Genomic DNA, 19037 nt, shown 5'->3' on the forward strand with positions numbered 1-19037 from the left:
AATCCATATGCAAGAGGCCATGAAAGCTCAGACTCGTTTTTATATACCAGTCAACAATATTTCTTCCACAAATATTAAGTTGCATTCTCTTTTATTTTATTGTAAGTAGATAAGGTATAGCAGTTTATAATCCTTTTTAAAAAATAAATTTGTTTTCTGTTCTGTGTCGTCTTTCTGAGCATTGTCTTCTCTTTTCCCCTCTTTTTGTTTTGTTCCTGTAAAAAAAAACAACCACACACAATTTTAAAAATGCAAGTGAGTTACCGGCACCACAGGTATTCCCCATTCATCACAGCCCAAAAAAGTGGTCCAGAATGATACTCTGACTGATTGCATCAACCACCACCAAGAGATCCAGGAGATTCATCAGGGTCTCAGCCTCCCTTGTTTTCCAGGGAAGATCATCCACTGGAGCAAGGAGAACCAATGTTGTGTAGGTTGCCATATGTCCATAATTTCCTGGACATACTCAGTATTCAGCCCTCATAAACAGCGTCTGGGCGGAAATCGCTTAAATGTCCAGGAAAATCTGGCCATATGGCAGCCATGCTGGTAGTGTGTCCGGATTTCCACTTTTTGAAATATGGCAACCCTGTTGTTGTACCCGCTACACGTTTTGAACTACAACTCCCAACAGCCCCAACAAGCCTGGCCAATGTAGAGAATTGTGGGAGTTGTAGTCCAAAACATCTGGAAGGCATTACATTGGCTACCCCTGCCCTACAGCAAGCAAAGCAGTTTAAGATTTCAAAACTAGGATAGACATCACAACGGAACAGATCCAAATAACCTGCCTTCATCCAAGCGTACATAGCAGTCACGTTGTCCTGATACATCAGATTTGGCTGGTCAGTAGTATCAGTAGGACTAAGGTGTTCCTTTAAGAGAGGTCTGACTGACTACTGCAGACTTTCCTCCTCCAACAAACCTTTTAAATGGAGTTCGCTCCCAGTTTGCATCTGTATTGGAATTATGTTCAACGTGTTTTTATTGCTTTATCACTTGTTGCTTTGCAAATCTGTCTCCTTTGGGAGGAAGGGTGGGAGATATCAATGTAATAAATAAATAAACTTGCCCAACAACAGCTCCTTTAAGATTAGATTGCCTCATTTCAAAGGACTTCTCTTTAACTGACAAACGGCTGTTTTCCTTACCGTAAGCAAGAGAAACCACGTTGACAAGTTTTAAATGGGGAAGGATAAGAGGCTATAAAAACCTGCCACTCACCCTAAGAGACCCTCTGCAAGTTGACATCCCCTTTGATCTCCAGAGCCCGGGCGCTAAAAAAGGGAATGCGGTGGACGTATTTCAGGAAGTCTTTACTATTGACAGTTACCTAGGGAAAGAATAGAACAAGAAAGTGACAGCACAGGCAGATTTAGGGCAGCACGACCGGTACCTCCGCATAGGGTGCCGAGCAATTGCCATCCAAGACATGTGCCCTCTCTGAGGGACGTGTGGAGGGTGGTGGCATGAGAATGGGCCTTTTCGGTGATGGCTCCCTGCTTGTAGAATGCTCTCCCTAGGGAGGCCTGCCTGACAGCATCATTATACAGTGGTACCTCGGTTTAAGAACAACCCTGTTTACAAACTATTCGGTATACGAACTCCGCAAAACCGGAAGTAGTGTCCCGGTTAGCGAACTTTACCTCGGTCTAAGAACGGAAGCTGAACGGTGGAAGGGCACCGGCGGCGGGAGCAGTGGCGTAGTGTGGGGGGTGCAGGGGGGGCCGGCCGCACCGGGCGCAACATCTGGGGGTTAGGGTTAGGGGGCGCAAATCCACGGGTTAGGGGTGCAAATTACTTGCCTTGCCCCGGGTTCTGACAACCCACGCTACGCCACTGGGCGGGAGGTCTCATTAGGGAAAGAATGGCTTTGGTTGAAGAATGGAACGGATTAAGTTTGTAACTGAGTTACCACTGTATACAGTAGTACCTCAGGTTATGTACTTAATTCGTTCTGGAGGTCTGTTCTTGACCTGAAACTGTTCTTAACCTGAAGCACCACTTTAGCTAATGGGGCCTCCTGCCGCCGCTGCTGCACGATTTCTGTTCTCATCCTGAAGCAAAGTTCTTAACCTGAGGTAATATTTCTGGATTAGCGGAGTCTGTAACCCGAAGCGTATGTAACCTGAAGCGTATGTAACCCAAGGTACCACTGTATCTTTATGCAACAACGTTTTTTTTCACCCAGGCTTTTGCATGTAAATTTGGACGGTTTCAGAGATTTGTTGTCTCTTTTTAGTGGGTGAGATGTGTAAATCCTGCGAAAAAGCTACTAATCAGTAGAAATAATAATAACTATCATAATAATGACTACCACTAGGAGTCAGTGAAGTTGTTTTGATACTGGAGAGAGAGGTCTCATCCCCTAGCTCCCATTAGCAGCCTCGCCAGGTCGTTCTCAGCTAGCTGCTGCCTCTGAACTGTCTTCAAAGGCAGCCACACGTGGCCAGATTCTCTCTGTCCAAGAGAAATCGTAGTTAGGAAGCCAGTCTCAGAAATGCTTCGTGCCTCAGAGGCTATTTGCACCTCCAGTGACAAAGATGAGTTCACTAGGAAGGTGAATTCATACTTTGAAACATACTTTAGATAGGAGAGGGAAACGTGCCTTATCTAATACATTAACATCAGGGGCTGTGTGTTTTCCGAAAACAAGGAGTAAAGCTCAGAGCATGTTTGCATTTGCTCATCCTTGAGAGTATTTGCAGATGCGAAAGAATAGGGGGAAAAGCAAACTCAGAAGCTTTATGCTCATCTATGTTCTTGAGAGTCCCATGGACTGCAAGAAGATCAAGCCTATCCAATCTGAAGGAAATCAGCCCTGAGTGCTCACTGGAAGGACAGGTCCTGAAGCTGAGGCTCCAATACTTTGGCCACCTCATTGGAAAAACTTTTAAGAACTCACATTAGGTAGTCAAAGAACAGTAATTTAAACAAAATGTTTATAAAAAAAATAAGATAATTACTTAACGTTTAGCTTCTATTGCACATTGTATCCACTGAAGTCAAAAGAAAAAGTATAAAAGATGGTGTTCTAGGTGTGCCCTTTGAGAAATTTGGTTTTGGCAACTGCAAAACAACATCCTTGAAATCAGCGCTTGCCTTATCTTCTACAATGGGGAAGACAAACATACAAGATCCTGTTTTTCCCCCTGAGATATGACACTTGATAATCGGTCATATAATATTTAGAAATGACTTTGACTATGTAGTAAACAACAGTTTTTTTCTTTTCAAATTTCATGAGTAGGAAAACAGTTTTGAGATTTCATGCAAACTTGTATATTGGGGCACCATTGTACACTAGTGGGGCACTTTTATATGTATCAATGGCCCCATGTTTTAGTGTATCAAAGTGCCCCAACAGACATTTTCAGAAAACTAACATTAATTAATAAAACCACTGAACTTATTTAAAAATCATGTTTAATCCTGATTACTGAGTGGGATAACCTACCTTTGGTATTTTTAAATCTTAACTAAACGATGTAAAACAGCATTGGAACACTTTTACATTTCACATAATTTTTTAGTTGGCCTCACTGAAAACACACCTACTCTCATCAAACCCCAACGGCGAACTGGCAGGTGGCGCAGTTGCAGCTGTCGTACTCACACATGTATAGACATCACGTTTTAGTGATGTCACGACACAAATAACGTTTCTCGATATTGAAATATTATTGGTGTATCAATGTGCCCCTTGCATCAATGTGCCCCGCCTCCCCCTACACTATTCTGGCCACAGCGGTCACGTAAAGAAATAGATTAAGTGCTCTTTTTTTGGTATATCATCATCTGTTATAGCCAATAGAAAGGCTTCGGGTTTTTTAGGGAACATAAATTTAAAGATCCTTTTAAGTTCCACATACACCATGTCCCAATAACCTTTACCAAATGACCACCACATAGGTCATTCTCATCAAGGTGTTCACATCTCTAAAGGGGATGATGAAAAGACATACCCCTGCAATTTCTTCTGAATGTCAAAACGCAGGGCTTTTTTTCCAGCCAGAACTCATCAGAACTCAGTTCCAGCATCTCTCAAGAGGGCGCCATTGCCATTCTAAGAGAACGAGGGAGGCGTTCTTGGTGAGTTCTGGCACCTCTTTTTCTAGAAAAATAGCACTGCCTAAACATAAAGCTGGGACACGGGTGGCGCTGTGAGTTAAACCACAGAGACTAGGACTTGGCGATCAGAAGGTCGGCGGTTCGAATCCCCGCGACAGGGTGAGCTCCCGTTGCTCAGTCCCTGCTCCTGCCAACCTAGCAGTTCGAAAGCACAAAGTGCAAGTAGATAAATAGGTACCACTCTGGCGGGAAGGTAAACGGCATTTCCGTGTGCTGCTCTGGTTCTCCGGAAGCGGCTTAGTCATGCTGGCCACATGACCCGGAAGCTGTATGCCGGCTTCCTCGGCCAAGAAAGCGAGATGAGCGCCGCCACCCCAGAGTCGGTCACAACTGGACCTAATGGTCAGGGGCCACTTTACCACTTTACTTTATTAAACATAAAGCCATCTTGCCCGTTACAGAAAAAGTAAAGCCATTTTGAGCCACGAGAATTAAAAGGCCACAGGTGCCGCGCCACCTTCCCGCTGCCCCCCGAGCTTGTGGAGCTGGCGGTAGGGGGAAGCGCTGTTTTCCCCCACCGCCAGCCTCAAAACCAGGTCGGGGAGCAGCGCAGAGGCAGTGTACCACCTTCCCGCTGCCCCCCGAGCTTGTGGGGCTGACGCCACCTTTGTACAGCCTTCGTAGCCTCCACAGGGAAGCGGGGTGCCTGCGGAGGCTTTGCGCAGCTAACCCCAAGCTACAACAGCGAGACGGAGCGCTGCGCAGAGAGACGGAGCGCTGCGCAGCGCTCCGTCTCCCTGTTCTGGCTTTGGGCTTAGCCACACAGCCTGCATTCACTCTATAGTACGCACACACATTTCCCCTTAATTTTTGGAGGGGAAAAAGTGCGCCCTATAGAGCGAAAAATACGGTAGGTACCACTCCGGCGGGAAGGTAAACAGCATTTCCGTGCGCTGCTCTGGTTCGCCAGAAGCGGCTTAATCATGCTGGCCACATGACCCGGAAGCTGTACGCCGGCTCCCTCGGCCAGTAAAGCGAGATGAGCGCCGCCACCCCAGAGTCGGCCATGACTGGACCTAATGGTCAGGAGCCACTTTACCACTTTACTTTACTAAACATAAAGCCATATTGCCCGTTACAGAAAAAGTAAAGCCATCATGAGCCACGAGAATTAAAAGCCCACAGGCCATGAGAAGACTGTTTGATGGAGAATCGATATGCCCCGCTGGCAGCCTCACCCTGTAGCAGTCGCTCATGACATCGATGATCATCATAAAAGTGGCCCCTGCCTCGAAAGGAATGGGCCAGCGTTCCTCTTTTCCCCAACCTCCGTTTTGCTTTGTATTGCAGACCACCTCGTTTTCATTCATCCGCGGGTTGAAGTGGAAGACGATGTCGCCATTCTCGCCCAACAGATTAACAGTGAACGCAAACCTGAAATGCGATATTGACACTGAAGCTACGTAGGAGGAGATGGTACTGAAGGGAAAGGTGGGGTGAGGGGGGTTAATAGCGGAGGGGTAGTGGGAGAAAGGGGTAGTTTGAGGCTGAATTAAGAAAGGATGTCCTGAAACTCACCTTAGAACCATAGAATCGAAGTTGGAAGGGACCCTGAGGATCATCTAGTCCAACCCCTTGAAATGCAGGAATATGCAAATGTCCCATATGGGGATCAAATCAGCAACCTTGGCATTATCAGCGCCATGCTCTAACCAACTGAGCTATCCAGACTTTGGGATAGGATGGGCCATTGTTGTTGTTGTTGCTGTTTAGTCATTTAGTCGTGTTCGACTCTTCGTGACCCCATGGACCAGAGCACGCCAGGCCCTCCTGTCTTCCACTGCCTCCTGCAGTTGGGTCAAACTCATGCTGGTAGCTTTGAGAACACTGTCCCACCATCTTGTCTCCTCTGTCGTCCCCTTCTCCTTGCGCCCTCCACCTTTCCCAACATCAGGGTCTTTTCCAGGGAGTCTTCTCTTCTCATGAGGTGGCCAAAGTATTGGAGCCTCAGCTTCAGGATCTGTCCTTCCAGTGAGCACTCAGGGCTGATTTCCTTAAGAATGGATAGGTTGAATCTTCTTGCAATCCATGGGACTCTCAAGAGTCTCCTCCAGACCAGAATTCAAAAGCATCAATTCTTCGGCGATCAGCCTTCTTTATGGTCCAGCTCTCATTTCCATACATCACTACTGGGAAAACCATAGCTTTAACTATACGGACCTTTGTTGGCAAGGTGATGTCTCTGCTTTTTAAGATGCTGTCTAGGTTTTTCATTGCTTTTCTCCCAAGAAGCAGGCGTCTTTTAAAGCTTATTAAATACATACTGGTGTATAGTACAAGGGAAACTGCTTAACGCAAAGATGGCTGTAGTTTTCACCTCCTTAAATGTGTTGCATTTCAATGCATTTTCAAGTATCTGCCTAAAAGAAAAGGGTGGGGAGGTTTGCTCACCCCGAGGGCCACATTCGCTTTCTGGACAACCTTCTGAGTGCCACCCCCCAGTGGTGAGCAGGGCCAGAAGCAAAATGGAGGAAGGAGTGGTACTTACTTAGTAATATAATTTTACCTGTTGTGCAGCAGATTAGTTTCTCCATCAGCTTTCACCAGCCTGGTGTCCTCCAGATACTGTGGGACAGCACCGGGTTGTTGAAGGCTGTCCTACATCCACTCACCCATCCATCCCCATCACCGCTTCCCTTCACCCAGGGAAGCAGAAAATACATGATCAGAGTTTGAGGGCCAATTCCAGCCAGGCAAAAACACTCTGGATATGAAGTAGGGCCAGTGAACAGTGTGGCCTGTGGAGAGCTCCAAGGGCCAAATGCAGAGGCCTGGAGGGCCGCATTCGGACCCCAGGTCTGAGTCCCCCATACTAAATTGTCACAGAGTAGTGGTGTGATGTGTAGCCAGTGCAAAAAAAAAAAAAAGATGACTTTTTAACAGCTGTACAGAGGAATTCTGGCAAATGTGATTTGTCCTGAAGGGGTGGGAAAAGTTGTGACAAGTATTGACATCCTGCAAGGGAACATTGGGCAGGGAGCAGCTATAGAATAAACTCTAGCTTTCTTTTAAAAATAACAACTTTTGATAGCAGTCATTATTGAAAGGAAATTGTGACCGGTCCAGGCTTTTTAGTCCCAGCACTTTCCTCAGGAAGACCCAAATTTCACCACTGAATCGGAGCAACTGGAAATAGGGTTTTTTGGGGATTGCCATTTGCTCCAATTCACTTGGGTTTTCCCAGGTAAAACATGGGTTTTCCCCGGGAAAACATGGGTTTTCCCCGGGAAAACCTGAGGACACAACAAACAAACACTCGAACACAGAGCTGGAAAGCCTGGGCAGTTGCCTTGAAAGCATGAAAGCAAAGGTGAGTGTGAATGAGCCCTCAGTGTTGCTCATAGTATCTTTTCTATGTGACAAAAAGTCAAAGAGTTAATCTCGGTGTGGTAGAGGGTTTGGGCTCCCTAAGATAACTTTTGCCTGTTGTCTTTGTCCATGGAGTTTTCTTGGTAGGGATACTGGAGTGGCTTGCCGGTTCCTGCTCCAGGTGGATCACGTTTGGTCAAAACTCTCCACTATGACCTGTCCATCTTGGGTGCCCTGCTTGGCATAGTTCATAGCTTCTCTGAGTTATTCAAGCCCCTTCGCCACGGCAAGGCAGTGATCCATGAAGGGGATCACTTCATTCCCAGTAGTGATGTATGGAAGTGAGAGCTGGACCATAAAGAAGGCTGATTGCCGAAGAATTGATGCTTTTGAATTATGGTGCTGGAGGAGACTCTTGAGAGTCCCATGGACTGCAAGAAGATCAAACCAATCCATTCTGAAGGAAATCAGCCCTGAGTGCTCACTGGAAGGACAGATCCTGAAGCTGAGGCTCCAATACTTTGGCCGCCTCATGAGAAGAGAAGACTCCCTGGGAAAGACCCTGATGTTGGGAAAGATGGAGGGCACAAGGAGAAGGGGATGACAGAGGACGAGATGGTTGGACAGTGTTCTCGAAGCTACCAGCATGAGTTCGACCAAACTGCAGGAGGCAGTGGAAGACAGGAGTGCCTGGCGTGCTGTGGTCTATGGGGTCACGAAGAGTCGGACATGACTAAACAACTGAACAACAACAACAACAAGAAGATAACTTTCTGACTTCAGCCTGGGAAATTATTTAGTAATAGAAGAAAGATTGGTGTAGAAGGGGTAAGGGCATTTGTTGAGGGAGGGAGGGCATGGGAGGCAAAGAGGAGGCATACAAACCCTTTTGCAGAATGTAGGACCTGGCCTATGATGCAAATCGACATCCCCCCACGCAAGGGCGCATGAAAGTATTGCAGAAAGGGAACACCCTGTGGAGCATAAAAGCAAAAGTCATCACAACCTTGTTCCTATTCTCCAAAATGAACTATACATTTATCATCATCATCTATTATAAATCTCTACTGCAAGTAAAGGTAAAGGTAAAGGGAGCCCTGACCATTAGGTCCAGTCGCGGACGACTCTTGGGTTGCAGTGCTCATCTTGCTTTATTGGCCAAGGGAGCCGGCGTACAGCTTCCAGGTCATGTGGCCAGCATGACTAAGCCACTTCTGGCAAACCAGAGCAGCGCACAGAAATGCCGTTTACCTTCCCGCTGGAGCGGTACCTATTTATCTACTTGCACTTTGACGTGCTTTCGAACTGCTAGGTTGGCAGGAGCAGGGACCGAGCAATGGGAGCTCACCCCGTCACGGGGTTTCGAACCGCCGACCTTCTGATCAGCAAGACCTAGGCTCTGTGGTTTAACCCACAGCGCCACCCGCGTCCCCTACTGGAAGTAGTTAAGTTTTAAAAATCAGGAGGCTGCTTCTCAAATATGCACACTTGGTCCTAGAGTTGGAGATACTCTAGGCAGCAGAGACCTTAACTTGGGGATAAACTTGAAGCCACTGGTAGACCTCAGCTGGGGGAGCAAGGGTTAATTCCTCCTCCATGCCCACCACAGTCCCAAAAATTATCAGGCCTTCCAGCTAATGCTATTCCATTGGCCTTAGGGGGTGGAGGGAGCCCAGCATGTTAAATGCAAAGATGCATTTAACACATAGCTGTCAACGTTTCTCTTTTTTTTAAGGGAAATTCCCTTATTCCGAATAGGATTCCTCGCAAGAAAAAGGAAAAGTTGACAGCTATGATTTAACCTCCTCCTCTGGTTTGGAGAGGAGGAAGGAATGTGAGCCACATCACTGCTGAGGTTAACTGGAAGTCAGCGGTTAGGATTTGCCATCAGGAATAACTTCCTGGTGGTAAGAGCTTTTTGATAGCGGAACGGACACACTCAGAAGGTGGTGAACTCTCATTCCTTGGAGGTTTTTAAGCAGAGGTTGCCTGGCCATCTGTCATGGGTGCTTCAGTTGAGATTTCTGCATTGCGGGGGTTGGACTAGATGACCCTCAGGGTCCCTTCCAGCTGAACCATTCTGTTATTCTATTATCTTAGCTTTCCCTCCCCCCCTTTACTGTGCCTTGAACAGCAGCCTGGCAGACAAAATATTTAAGGAGGCAAGCTTTTCCCATCACCCAATTCCATGCCATAAACCCTGCTGGGATCCTTTGCAGATGACTGCAATGCCTGGAGACAGACAGTCAGGTCATGTATCCACAGCAGTGATTAGAGCAGGAATGACCAATAAAACAAAAAAGCAGGCACTGTAACTCTTCAACCGTTTGACTGTTGCCCCGATGGCACTTTCCTCCATTGTCCCGCCAGGCAGATGGATGACAACTTCAATTCCATGCCAAAGCTCTGCCTACTTAGTTTCTGCATTTCCTATATGTTTGAATCAATATCTGATCCTAGTTGCAGGTCGCCATTCCACCTGCAAGCTTGGTCAGGTTGCCTGCAAAAACTCTGCTGCGAAGGAGGCAGGAAAGGGACTGTAAATCTGCTTGGCCACTTATTTAGAGATCTGCTTTAGAGATCTGCCTCACCATATGAGATGCATGCTGTTATTTAGAAAGCTCCAGCTTTGTGCTGCATGTTGCACAAACATACCGTATTTTTCGCTCTATAGGACGCACCGGAACATAGGAGGGGGAGAACAGGGGAAAAAAATTCTCCCCCTCTCTGCTCAGCCCCCCTTCAGCAAAGTGGCAGAAGAAACGGAGCCCCTTCCATTTCTCCTCCTGCTTCGCTGAAGGGGCGCTGCGCAGAGAGGGAAAACTGTGCAGCGCCTCTCCAGCGAAGCGAAGCCTGGAGAGCGAGAGGGATCGGTGTGCACCAACCCCTCTCGCTCTCCAGGCTTCAGGCGGCTATCCGCAAGCCTTCGGAGCGCAGCGGGAACTCCTGCTGTGCTCTGAAGGCTTGCGGATAGCTGCCTGAAGCTCCTGGAGCGTAGCGGGAGTTCCCTGTGCTCCGGGGGCTTCAGGTAGCTTCGCGTTGCTATCGCTGAAGCCAAGGAGCCTGCATTCACTCCATAAGACGCACACACATTTCCCCTTAATTATTGGAGGGGGGAAAGTGTGTCTTATAGAGTGAAAAATACAGTAATCTATTTATAAGATGCCCATGCCACCCTTCTTCCCATTGCAATCCCAAAAGCTTTCATCTCTTAAACATCTTATTTCTATACTCACTGGATGCAAAATAGGTGCAGAGAAAGCCATCTTATAGAGCTTGCTGGAACTGACCGAATGATTCTCCACCTTTTTCTGCCCTCCAGCAACGCAACGAAAGGAGATGCTTATATAGAATTAAGTTTCATTTCCTCAGGAAGCAAAGCGTGTGAAAGCAAAACCACCAGGACTGTTTTACCTTTAAATGAGATGGTTCTTGGAAATCTGCTTTGCTGCACAAGCATTTTTCCCCACCTGCACTACGTTGCCCTGTGACTGATGTCAGCAATTTCAGAAAGCTGATAGAACTGTGGCTTTTACTTTTAAAAAAAATACTATTGTTTGATGACATACCTCTACGCTCTTTGGAAGCCCAGAGCACTTACTTGAATTGTTATAATTTTTCCTTTTATTCATGATTATTTATTGGGGAAACAAAGTGCTTTCATTCATTAGGAAGCCGTTTTTAAAATTTAAATTTGAAGAAATGTTTATGGGTATTGATGCTTTGCTTTGTTGTTTATAATAATAAATGTGAGAGAAACAGGATTCTTTCTGGGTTAGAAAGTTTGCACAAGTATTAACCCCCTGCAAGGGAACCTTGGGCAGGGAGGAGATATAGAATATACTTTAGTTTTCTTTTTCATAGAATCATAGAATCATAGAGTTGGAAGAGACCACAAGGGCCATCAAGTCCAACCCCCTACTAAGCAGGAAACACCATCAGAGCACTCCTGACATATGGTTGTCAAGCCTCTGCTTAAAGACCTCCAAAGAAGGAGACTCCACCACACTCCTTGGCAGCAAATTCCACTGTCGAACAGCTCTTACTGTCAGGAAGTTCTTCCTAATGTTTAGGTGGAATCTTCTTTCTTGTAGTTTGGATCCATTGCTCCGTGTCCGCTTCTCTGGAGCAGCAGAAAACAACCTTTCTCCCTCCTCTATGTGACATCCTTTTATATATTTGAACATGGCTATCATATCACCCCTTAACCTCCTCTTCTCCAGGCTAAACATGCCCAGCTCCCTTAGCCGTTCCTCATAAGGCATCGTTTCCAGGCCTTTGACCATTTTGGTTGCCCTCCTCTGGACACGTTCCAGTTTGTCAGTGTCCTTCTTGAACTGTGGTGCCCAGAACTGGACACAGTACTCCAGGTGAGGTCTGACCAGAGCAGAATACAGTGGCACTATTACTTCCCTTGATCTAGATGCTATACTCCTATTGATGCAGCCCAGAATTGCATTGGCTTTTTTAGCTGCCGCGTCACACTGTTGGCTCATGTCAAGTTTGTGGTCAACCAAGACTCCTAGATCCTTTTCACATGTACTGCTCTCAAGCCAGGTGTCACCCATCTTGTATTTGTGCCTCTCATTTTTTTTGCCCAAGTGCAATACTTTACATTTCTCCCTGTTAAAATTCATCTTGTTTGTTTTGGCCCAGTTCTCTAATCTGTCAAGGTCGTTTTGAAGTGTGATCCTGTCCTCTGGGGTGTTAGCCACCCCTCCCAATTTGGTGTCATCTGCAAATTTGATCAGGATGCCCTTGAGTCCATCATCCAAGTCGTTGATAAAGATGTTGAATAAGACCGGGCCCAAGACAGAACCCTGTGGCACCCCACTAGTCACTCTTCTCCAGGATGAAGAGGAACCATTGATGAGCACCCTTTGGGTTCGGTCAGTCAGCCAGTTACAAATCCACTGAGTGGTAGCATAGTCAAGACCGCATTTTACCAGCTTTTTAAAATAACAACTTGCATGAGCAGTCATTATTGAAAGGAAGGGTGTCCCTTACAAATACTGAAGATGTATGGTTCTGTTACTGTTTGTATGGTTATGTGTTAAGATAGTTTGTACATATGTTCATGATAAATCTATGTATATATTGAAGAAAGAAATGTAACGTACTGCAATCTGTGAATCAATATAACGTCCAGAAGATTCCACCTTCTGTATCATGTGTGTTACATCAGTGGAGTTTGCTGCCTTCTTAGTAGTTTGGTTTTTGTTTGATTTTATCCTCAGCTGAACACCAAAATGCGTAGCTAACCCAGGGACAGGGAACATTCCCCTCTGAGCAATCATCTGTGGGTTGAGCACAAGCCAGTGATGGTCAGGGCCAGAGGCAACAGCGAACATAGCAACAAATCTTAATTCTACCTTCACACCATACACAAGACCATAAGAGAAGCCTACTGGAATAATCCAATGGCCCATCTAGTCCAGCATCCTGCGGTCACAGTGGCCACCCAGATACCTGTGAGAAACCAGCAAGCGGGACCCGAGCAAAAGAACATTCTCCCCTCCTGTGGCTTCCAACAGCTGGTATTCAAAAGTAATATTGCCTCACTGTGGAGGTGGAGAATAGCCATCACGGTTTCATAGAATCATACAATTGTAGAGCTGGAAAGAACACCAAGGGACATATAGTCCAATCATCATCTTTTTTTCTCTCTGGGGCACATCTCAAGGCCAAGTCTCTGTGATTTATTCTAGCCTAAGTATTTTTGTGGGGAACATTTGTTTAAAGGTGGATGAAGGCAGATATCAATCTAAACAACTTGTAATGTTGCTCTCCGCTGCACATGTTCCAGCTTGTCAATATCCTTCTGAAATTGTGGTACCCCACAGTACTCCAGGTGTGGTCTGACCAAGGCAGGTGTGGTACTATTGCCTCCCTTGAATAAAACCTAGAATAGTGTTAGGGTTTTTTTTGCTGCTGCATCACACTGTTGACTCGTGTTCACTAAGACCTCTCCGTCCTTTTCACATGTACTGCTAGTAAGCCAGGTGTCCCCCATCTTATATTGGTGCCACTGGTTCTTGCTGCCTAAGTGCAGAACCTTGCATTTGTCCCTGTTGAAATTCATTTTGTTAGCTTGTGTCCAGGTCTCCAATCTGTTAAGGTCATTTTAAATCCTGATTCTGTCTTCTGCGACGTTAGCTACCCCTCCTAGTTTGGTGTCATCTGCAAATTTGATGCACATACCCTCAATTCCTTCATCCAAGACATTGAGCAACAACAGGCCTAGGACAGAACCCTGCGACACCCCACTTGTCACTTTTTTCCAGGATAATGAAGAACCATTAATGAGCACTCTTTGGGTTAAGTCACTCAACCAGCTATGATGAAATTAAACTAGCTATGAAAAAAAACTGAAAACCAAATGAGCACTAGGCCCAGATGGTGTTTCTTCAAATTTCTACAAGAAGTTTAAAGATTTGATTCTTCCTTTTTTAATTATTTTATTTTAAAAATTGGAATGGTGAAGAAATACCAGGCACTTGGAAATCGTCTCAAATAATTTTGCTTACAAAACTAGAATGTTTATAATCTTTTTTATTTTTGTCTGTTATAATTGTTCTTTTTCTTTTATATGCATTATAAAATGAAATAATAAAAAACTTTACAAAAAGAGAGTAAAATTAAATAAACACTTTTAAATCTACAATATATTAGACATCTTACAGCTGTGATTCCTGCACTGCAGGAGGGTGGACTAGATGATCCTCATGGTCACTTCCAACTCTATGATTCTATGACTGGCAAGCATTAAAGCCTTACATAAAAAGCTATCATTTGACCTAAATGTCTAATGCAAACAAACAGGAGCACAGGGAGGATGAGGAAGAGTAAGGGTGGTTTCTTTGGAAAATCAGAGGACAGCAGTCACTGGATATTTCCAATGATAGCATGCATTGAATGAGTGATTAAATCCATGCTTCTCCCATTTATTTTACCATCTCCCATGTCCCACAAGAGGGGACAAGACACTAGATAAAGTTTATTCGAATGTAAATCACGGCTATAGGGCTTTACAGCTGCCACACTTGGGCCAGTCCGACCATATGTCTTTGTTCCTGGTACCAGCATATATCCCACTCAGGAAACGGGCTCCCACAATATTAAAATCTGTTAAAATCTGGCCTGAAGGTGCTATTCACCAGCTGCAGGACTGTTTTGAGAGAACTAATTGGGATATTTTCGATCGTTCAGACCTGGAGGAGCACACGGCGGCAGTTCTGTGCTATATCAATCACTGCACAGACACTGTCACAGTAAACAAATCCATCCGGTTTTATCCCAATCAGAAACCCTGGATGAATAGAGAGGTCCAGGGCCTGTTGCGGGAAAGGAACAGGGCTTTCAGGTCAGGCGAGGTGCAGCTTTACAGTGTGGCAAGAGCAAACTTGAAGAGGGGCATTCGACAGGCAAAACGGGATTATAGGCTGAGGATTGAGGATAATTTAAGGAGCAACAACACAAGACAGATGTGGCAGGGGATTCAGCACATTACCAACTACAAACCTAACCTTGGTGCTGTCGACGGTGACCCTTTGCTGGCGGAGGAGCTTAACCTCTTCTTTGCTCGCTTCGAGAAGGAGCCACCTGAGACGCCGGTATTACAGCCACCAGCCCTTAGGGGCCCCTCATTCACGGTAGAGGAGCATGAGGTGAGAAAGGTATTGAGGATGGTGAATCCGAGGAAGGCGGCTGGACCTGATGGCATCACTGGAAAGGTGTTGAAGGGCTGTGCGGATCAGCTGGCGAGGGTCTTTACTAAGATCTTCAACAAGTCCTTACACCAGTCTATTGTCCCACCCTGCCTGAAGTCGTCAACTATTGTCCCTCTGCCCAAAAAATCCACAATCAGTAGTTTGAACGACTACAGACCAGTTGCACTGACTCCAATCATCATGAAGTGTTTTGAGAAACTGGTGCGCCGTCATATTATTTCCTGTCTTCCATCAACTTTTGACAACTACCAGTTTGCATACAGGGCAAATAGATCCACAGAGGACGCTATCACCACCACTCTCCATGCTGCTCTGTCCCATCTGGAGCAGCCGGGGAGTTATGTGAGGCTGCTGTTTGTGGATTTTAGCTCAGCTTTTAACACTATTCTCCCCCATAGACTGGTGTCCAAGCTAGAGGCGATTGGACTCTCCAACTCCACCTGTCTCTGGGTTTTGGATTTTTTGTCAGAACGTTCTCAGAGGGTTAGAGTAGGGTCACATATGTCCACAGCCCTTAGCCTTAACACCGGCTCACCACAGGGTTGTGTGTTGAGTCCCCTGCTCTATGCTCTCTATACGTATGACTGTACAGCCATCTATTCCAGCAACAAAATCATCAAGTTTGCTGATGACACTACGGTGGTAGGGCTCATTTCAGGAGGGGATGAGTCCGCCTATCGGGACGAGGTGGAGCGGCTCTGTGTTTGGTGTGGAGAGAACAATCTGGCTCTTAATACGGCTAAGACCAAGGAATTAGTGGTGGATTACAGGAAAAAAAAGGCGGACATTCAGCCCTTGTATATCAATGGGGAACGGGTGGAGAGGGTGGCGGAATTCAGGTTTTTGGGAGTAACTATCGATCAGGGCATGACTTGGAGCGCAAATACCACTGCTCTGGTGAAGAAGGCCCAGCAGAGAATTTATTTCCTCAGACTTTTAAAGAAGAACAATCTGAGTGAGAGACTGCTGGTGTCCTTCTACCGAGGCTCCATAGAGAGCATTCTTACATACTGTATTTGTGCTTGGTTCTCCAGTTGTACAGCTAGGGAGAGGAAGGTGCTCCAGAAGGTCATAACCACAGCACAAAGGATTATTGGTCAACCTCTCCCATCCTTGGAAGAATTGTACGGTTCCCGTTGTCTTAGGAAAGCAAACAACATCCTGCAGGATTCATCTCACCCGGGATACAGTCTGTTTGCACTACTGCCGTCTGGCAGGAGATATAGAAACATCAAGTCAAGGACAAATAGACTGAAAAACAGTTTCTACCCGAGAGCTGTGGCCCTTTTGAATGCTGTAACTCGATAGTGTGACTTGGGAGATTGATGGGTGGGGGTGTGGGTGTGGCTGGAATGTGGTTTGTGGGTTGTTGTTGTTGTTTTGCTTTTGTTGTTTTTAAGGGATGGCATCCAATTTCGTTGCACTTGTGCAATGTTGCACGTGTGTAATGACAATAAAGAATCTATCTATCTATCTATCTATCTATCTATATCAGGGATGGTCATCTGGTCCACAGTGCCTTTGAATCTGGCCTACTGCCTCCCATTCTCAACCCTGTCCCACCATGCAACAATAATTACGTTTAGATAAGAAGCTTCCATTTTCTGTTTTGCCAATTGCTTTCTGTGAAGTTCCTGTATTTTCTAAACAGTGAAAATGAAGGTGAACTTTTCATAATAAAACAAAAACTAAGCATTTCCCCCTTTTTGTTTTTGCATGGCAAGCATTTTCTTTGAACATGGCTGTGTACACATTGCCATACACAGTGGTACCTCAGGTTAAGTACTTAATTCGTTCCGGAGGTCCGTACTTAACCTGAAACTATTCTTAACCTGAAGCACCACTTTAGCTAATGGGGCCTCCCGCTGCCTCCACCACGCAATTTCTGTTCTCATCCTGAAGCAAAGTTCTTAACCTGAGGTACTATTTCTGGGTTAGCAGAGTCTGTAACCTGAAGCATATGTAACCTGAAGCGTATGTAACCCGAGGTACCACTGTACTCTGGCAATCCCACAGCTGGCATCTGAAGCCATGTACACACGATATCAGCAAAAACTGCAAGGTTTTTAGTGGGGGCAGTTAGAATAAGATCTATGATTTGATTATTGATGTAAACCCCCAAAATGTATTTTCCATAGTTAAGTTTTTAACTTCTATCTTCAGTACATTTTATTTTATTGCTATGGCTAGCCTCTGATGCAAATAAAGATTCTTCTGCTACATATTATCAGCCACAATCCATATCTATCATGTAGTTTCTTGATAAATGCTGCTGTTTGATGTGTCTTCCCTCATCCCAGCTTCCATCCAGTTTCAGGATGTAAGCCATGGTTAAGCTGAGGTGTGTACATTTGAGACAGCCATTGTACATGCACAGATGACAGCTTTATGAATGGGATTTGGAGGGATCACAGGCTCAGGAAAACCAAACAGATAATGCTCCTCAGGTGAAGACATCCCTGCCCCCTCTCTAGTGTGTACTGCCATGTGCAAAAGCAACTTGAAATGCAGTAGGTAGAAGGAATGAGCTCACTGTAGTTTAAGCTGCTAATGACCCCCAGCTTTAAGTCTGAACTTTACAATGACCTGGAGAACCAAAAGTTCTAAAGGTTTCTTTTCCTTTTGTTATTGCATGACAAAAAAAATTCAGGACAGTCCACTCTTGTTCGCGAGAAAGTTAAAATCTTGCTATATAAGGACAAGTTGGAAGGAGATGCTAGCAAAAAGGAAACAACAAGGAACTCTTGAACTTCCTCTCCAGGTCATGTGAAAGTGCAACTCTTGCAAGGAAAATGAAAGGTGAATTACAGTAACTATCCATGGCTCGTACAGTGGTACCTCTGGTTACATACGCTTCAGGTTACATACGCTTCAGGTTACAGACTCCGCTAACCCAGAAAAAGTGCTTCAGGTTAAGAACTTTGCTTCAGGATGAGAAGAGAAATCGTGCTCTGGTGGCGCGGCGGCAGCAGGAGGCCCCATTAGCTAAAGTGGTGCTTCAGGTTAAGAACAGTTTCAGGTTAATAAGAGACCTCCGGAACGAATTAAGTACTTAACCTGAGGTACCACTGTATTGGGTTATTTTGGAAATAACTGCAGCCCTATCTCCCTAAATCCAGAAGCAGTTGGGCTAATTGCCTAGCCAAAGTGGAGTTTCATGCACACAAATGCACACAAACACAATGGACAGTCTGTGATGATCACTTACAACAATCCTGCCAGATCCCTGGCAGTTTCATGTGGTCAGCAGACATCTGTCCTGAGTGACCTGGGTCCATAAAATCCTTAAACAGGATGCACCATCCATGGGCAAAAAACAGGGGCATGTGGTGGAGTCCCTCAGTAAAGGTAAAGGGACCCCTGACCATTAGGTCCAGTCGTGGCCGAACTCTGGGGTTGCGGCACTCATCTCGCTTTATTGGCCAAGGGAGCCGGCGTACAGCTTCCGGCTCATGTGGCGAGCATGACTAAGCCACTTCTGGCAAACTAGAGCAGCGCACGGAAACGCCGTTTACCTTCCCACCGGAGTGGTACCTATTTATCTACTTGCACTTTGATGTGCTTTTGAACTGCTAGGTTGGCAGGAGCAGGGACCGAGCAACAGGAGTTCACCCCGTCGCGGGGATTCGAACCGTCGACCTTCTGATCGGCAAGTCCTAGGCTCTGTGGTTTAACCCACAGCGCCACCCGCGTCCCGGAGTCCCTCAGTAGAGGACCCTTAATGCAAGAAGGTCTTCTGCAAGGAAGTGACCTTTCCTCTCAACCAGCAGTTTCCAATGGTGCAGCTATAAAATACAGCCAGAGATTAGGGGCCACTCTTGCAAGTCTGCAAATCTATCAGCTTTTGACAACTATATCTGCTCA

The 19037-nt window shown here is 45.8% G+C and overlaps 1 protein-coding gene across 1 annotated transcript; it reads right to left on the reverse strand.

The window, feature by feature from the left end:
• Positions 1 to 74: 74 nt before the first annotated feature.
• On the reverse strand, positions 75 to 10818 carry LOC310769098 (galectin-9-like). Its single transcript, XM_083628199.1, has 5 exons — positions 10680 to 10818; positions 8329 to 8417; positions 5313 to 5508; positions 1228 to 1336; positions 75 to 215 (listed from the first exon to the last, which is right to left on the reverse strand). The coding sequence occupies exons 1-4, from the start codon at positions 10707 to 10709 to the stop codon at positions 1229 to 1231; spliced, it is 423 nt and encodes a 140-aa protein (XP_083484325.1). The 5' UTR covers positions 10710 to 10818; the 3' UTR covers positions 75 to 215; position 1228.
• Between the last annotated feature and the right edge of the window lie 8219 nt (positions 10819 to 19037).

This window comes from Podarcis filfolensis (genome assembly GCF_964270895.1).
Source record: "Podarcis filfolensis genome assembly, chromosome: 8".
In the NCBI taxonomy this organism is placed as follows: domain Eukaryota; kingdom Metazoa; phylum Chordata; class Lepidosauria; order Squamata; family Lacertidae; genus Podarcis; species Podarcis filfolensis.

What these genes read in the sequence shown, in the direction of transcription:
- LOC310769098 (XM_083628199.1), bottom strand. Translation starts at nt 10,709, where the DNA reads ATGGCTTTCTCTGCACCTATTTTGCATCCA. An exon ending in CTGCACCTATTTTGCATCCA is followed by an intron (nt 8,418 to 10,679) that starts GTGAGTATAGAA and finishes TATGCTCCACAG; the next exon opens with GGTGTTCCCTTTCTGCAATA. An exon ending in GTCCTACATTCTGCAAAAGG is followed by an intron (nt 5,509 to 8,328) that starts GTTTGTATGCCT and finishes ATCGCATTTCAG; the next exon opens with GTTTGCGTTCACTGTTAATC.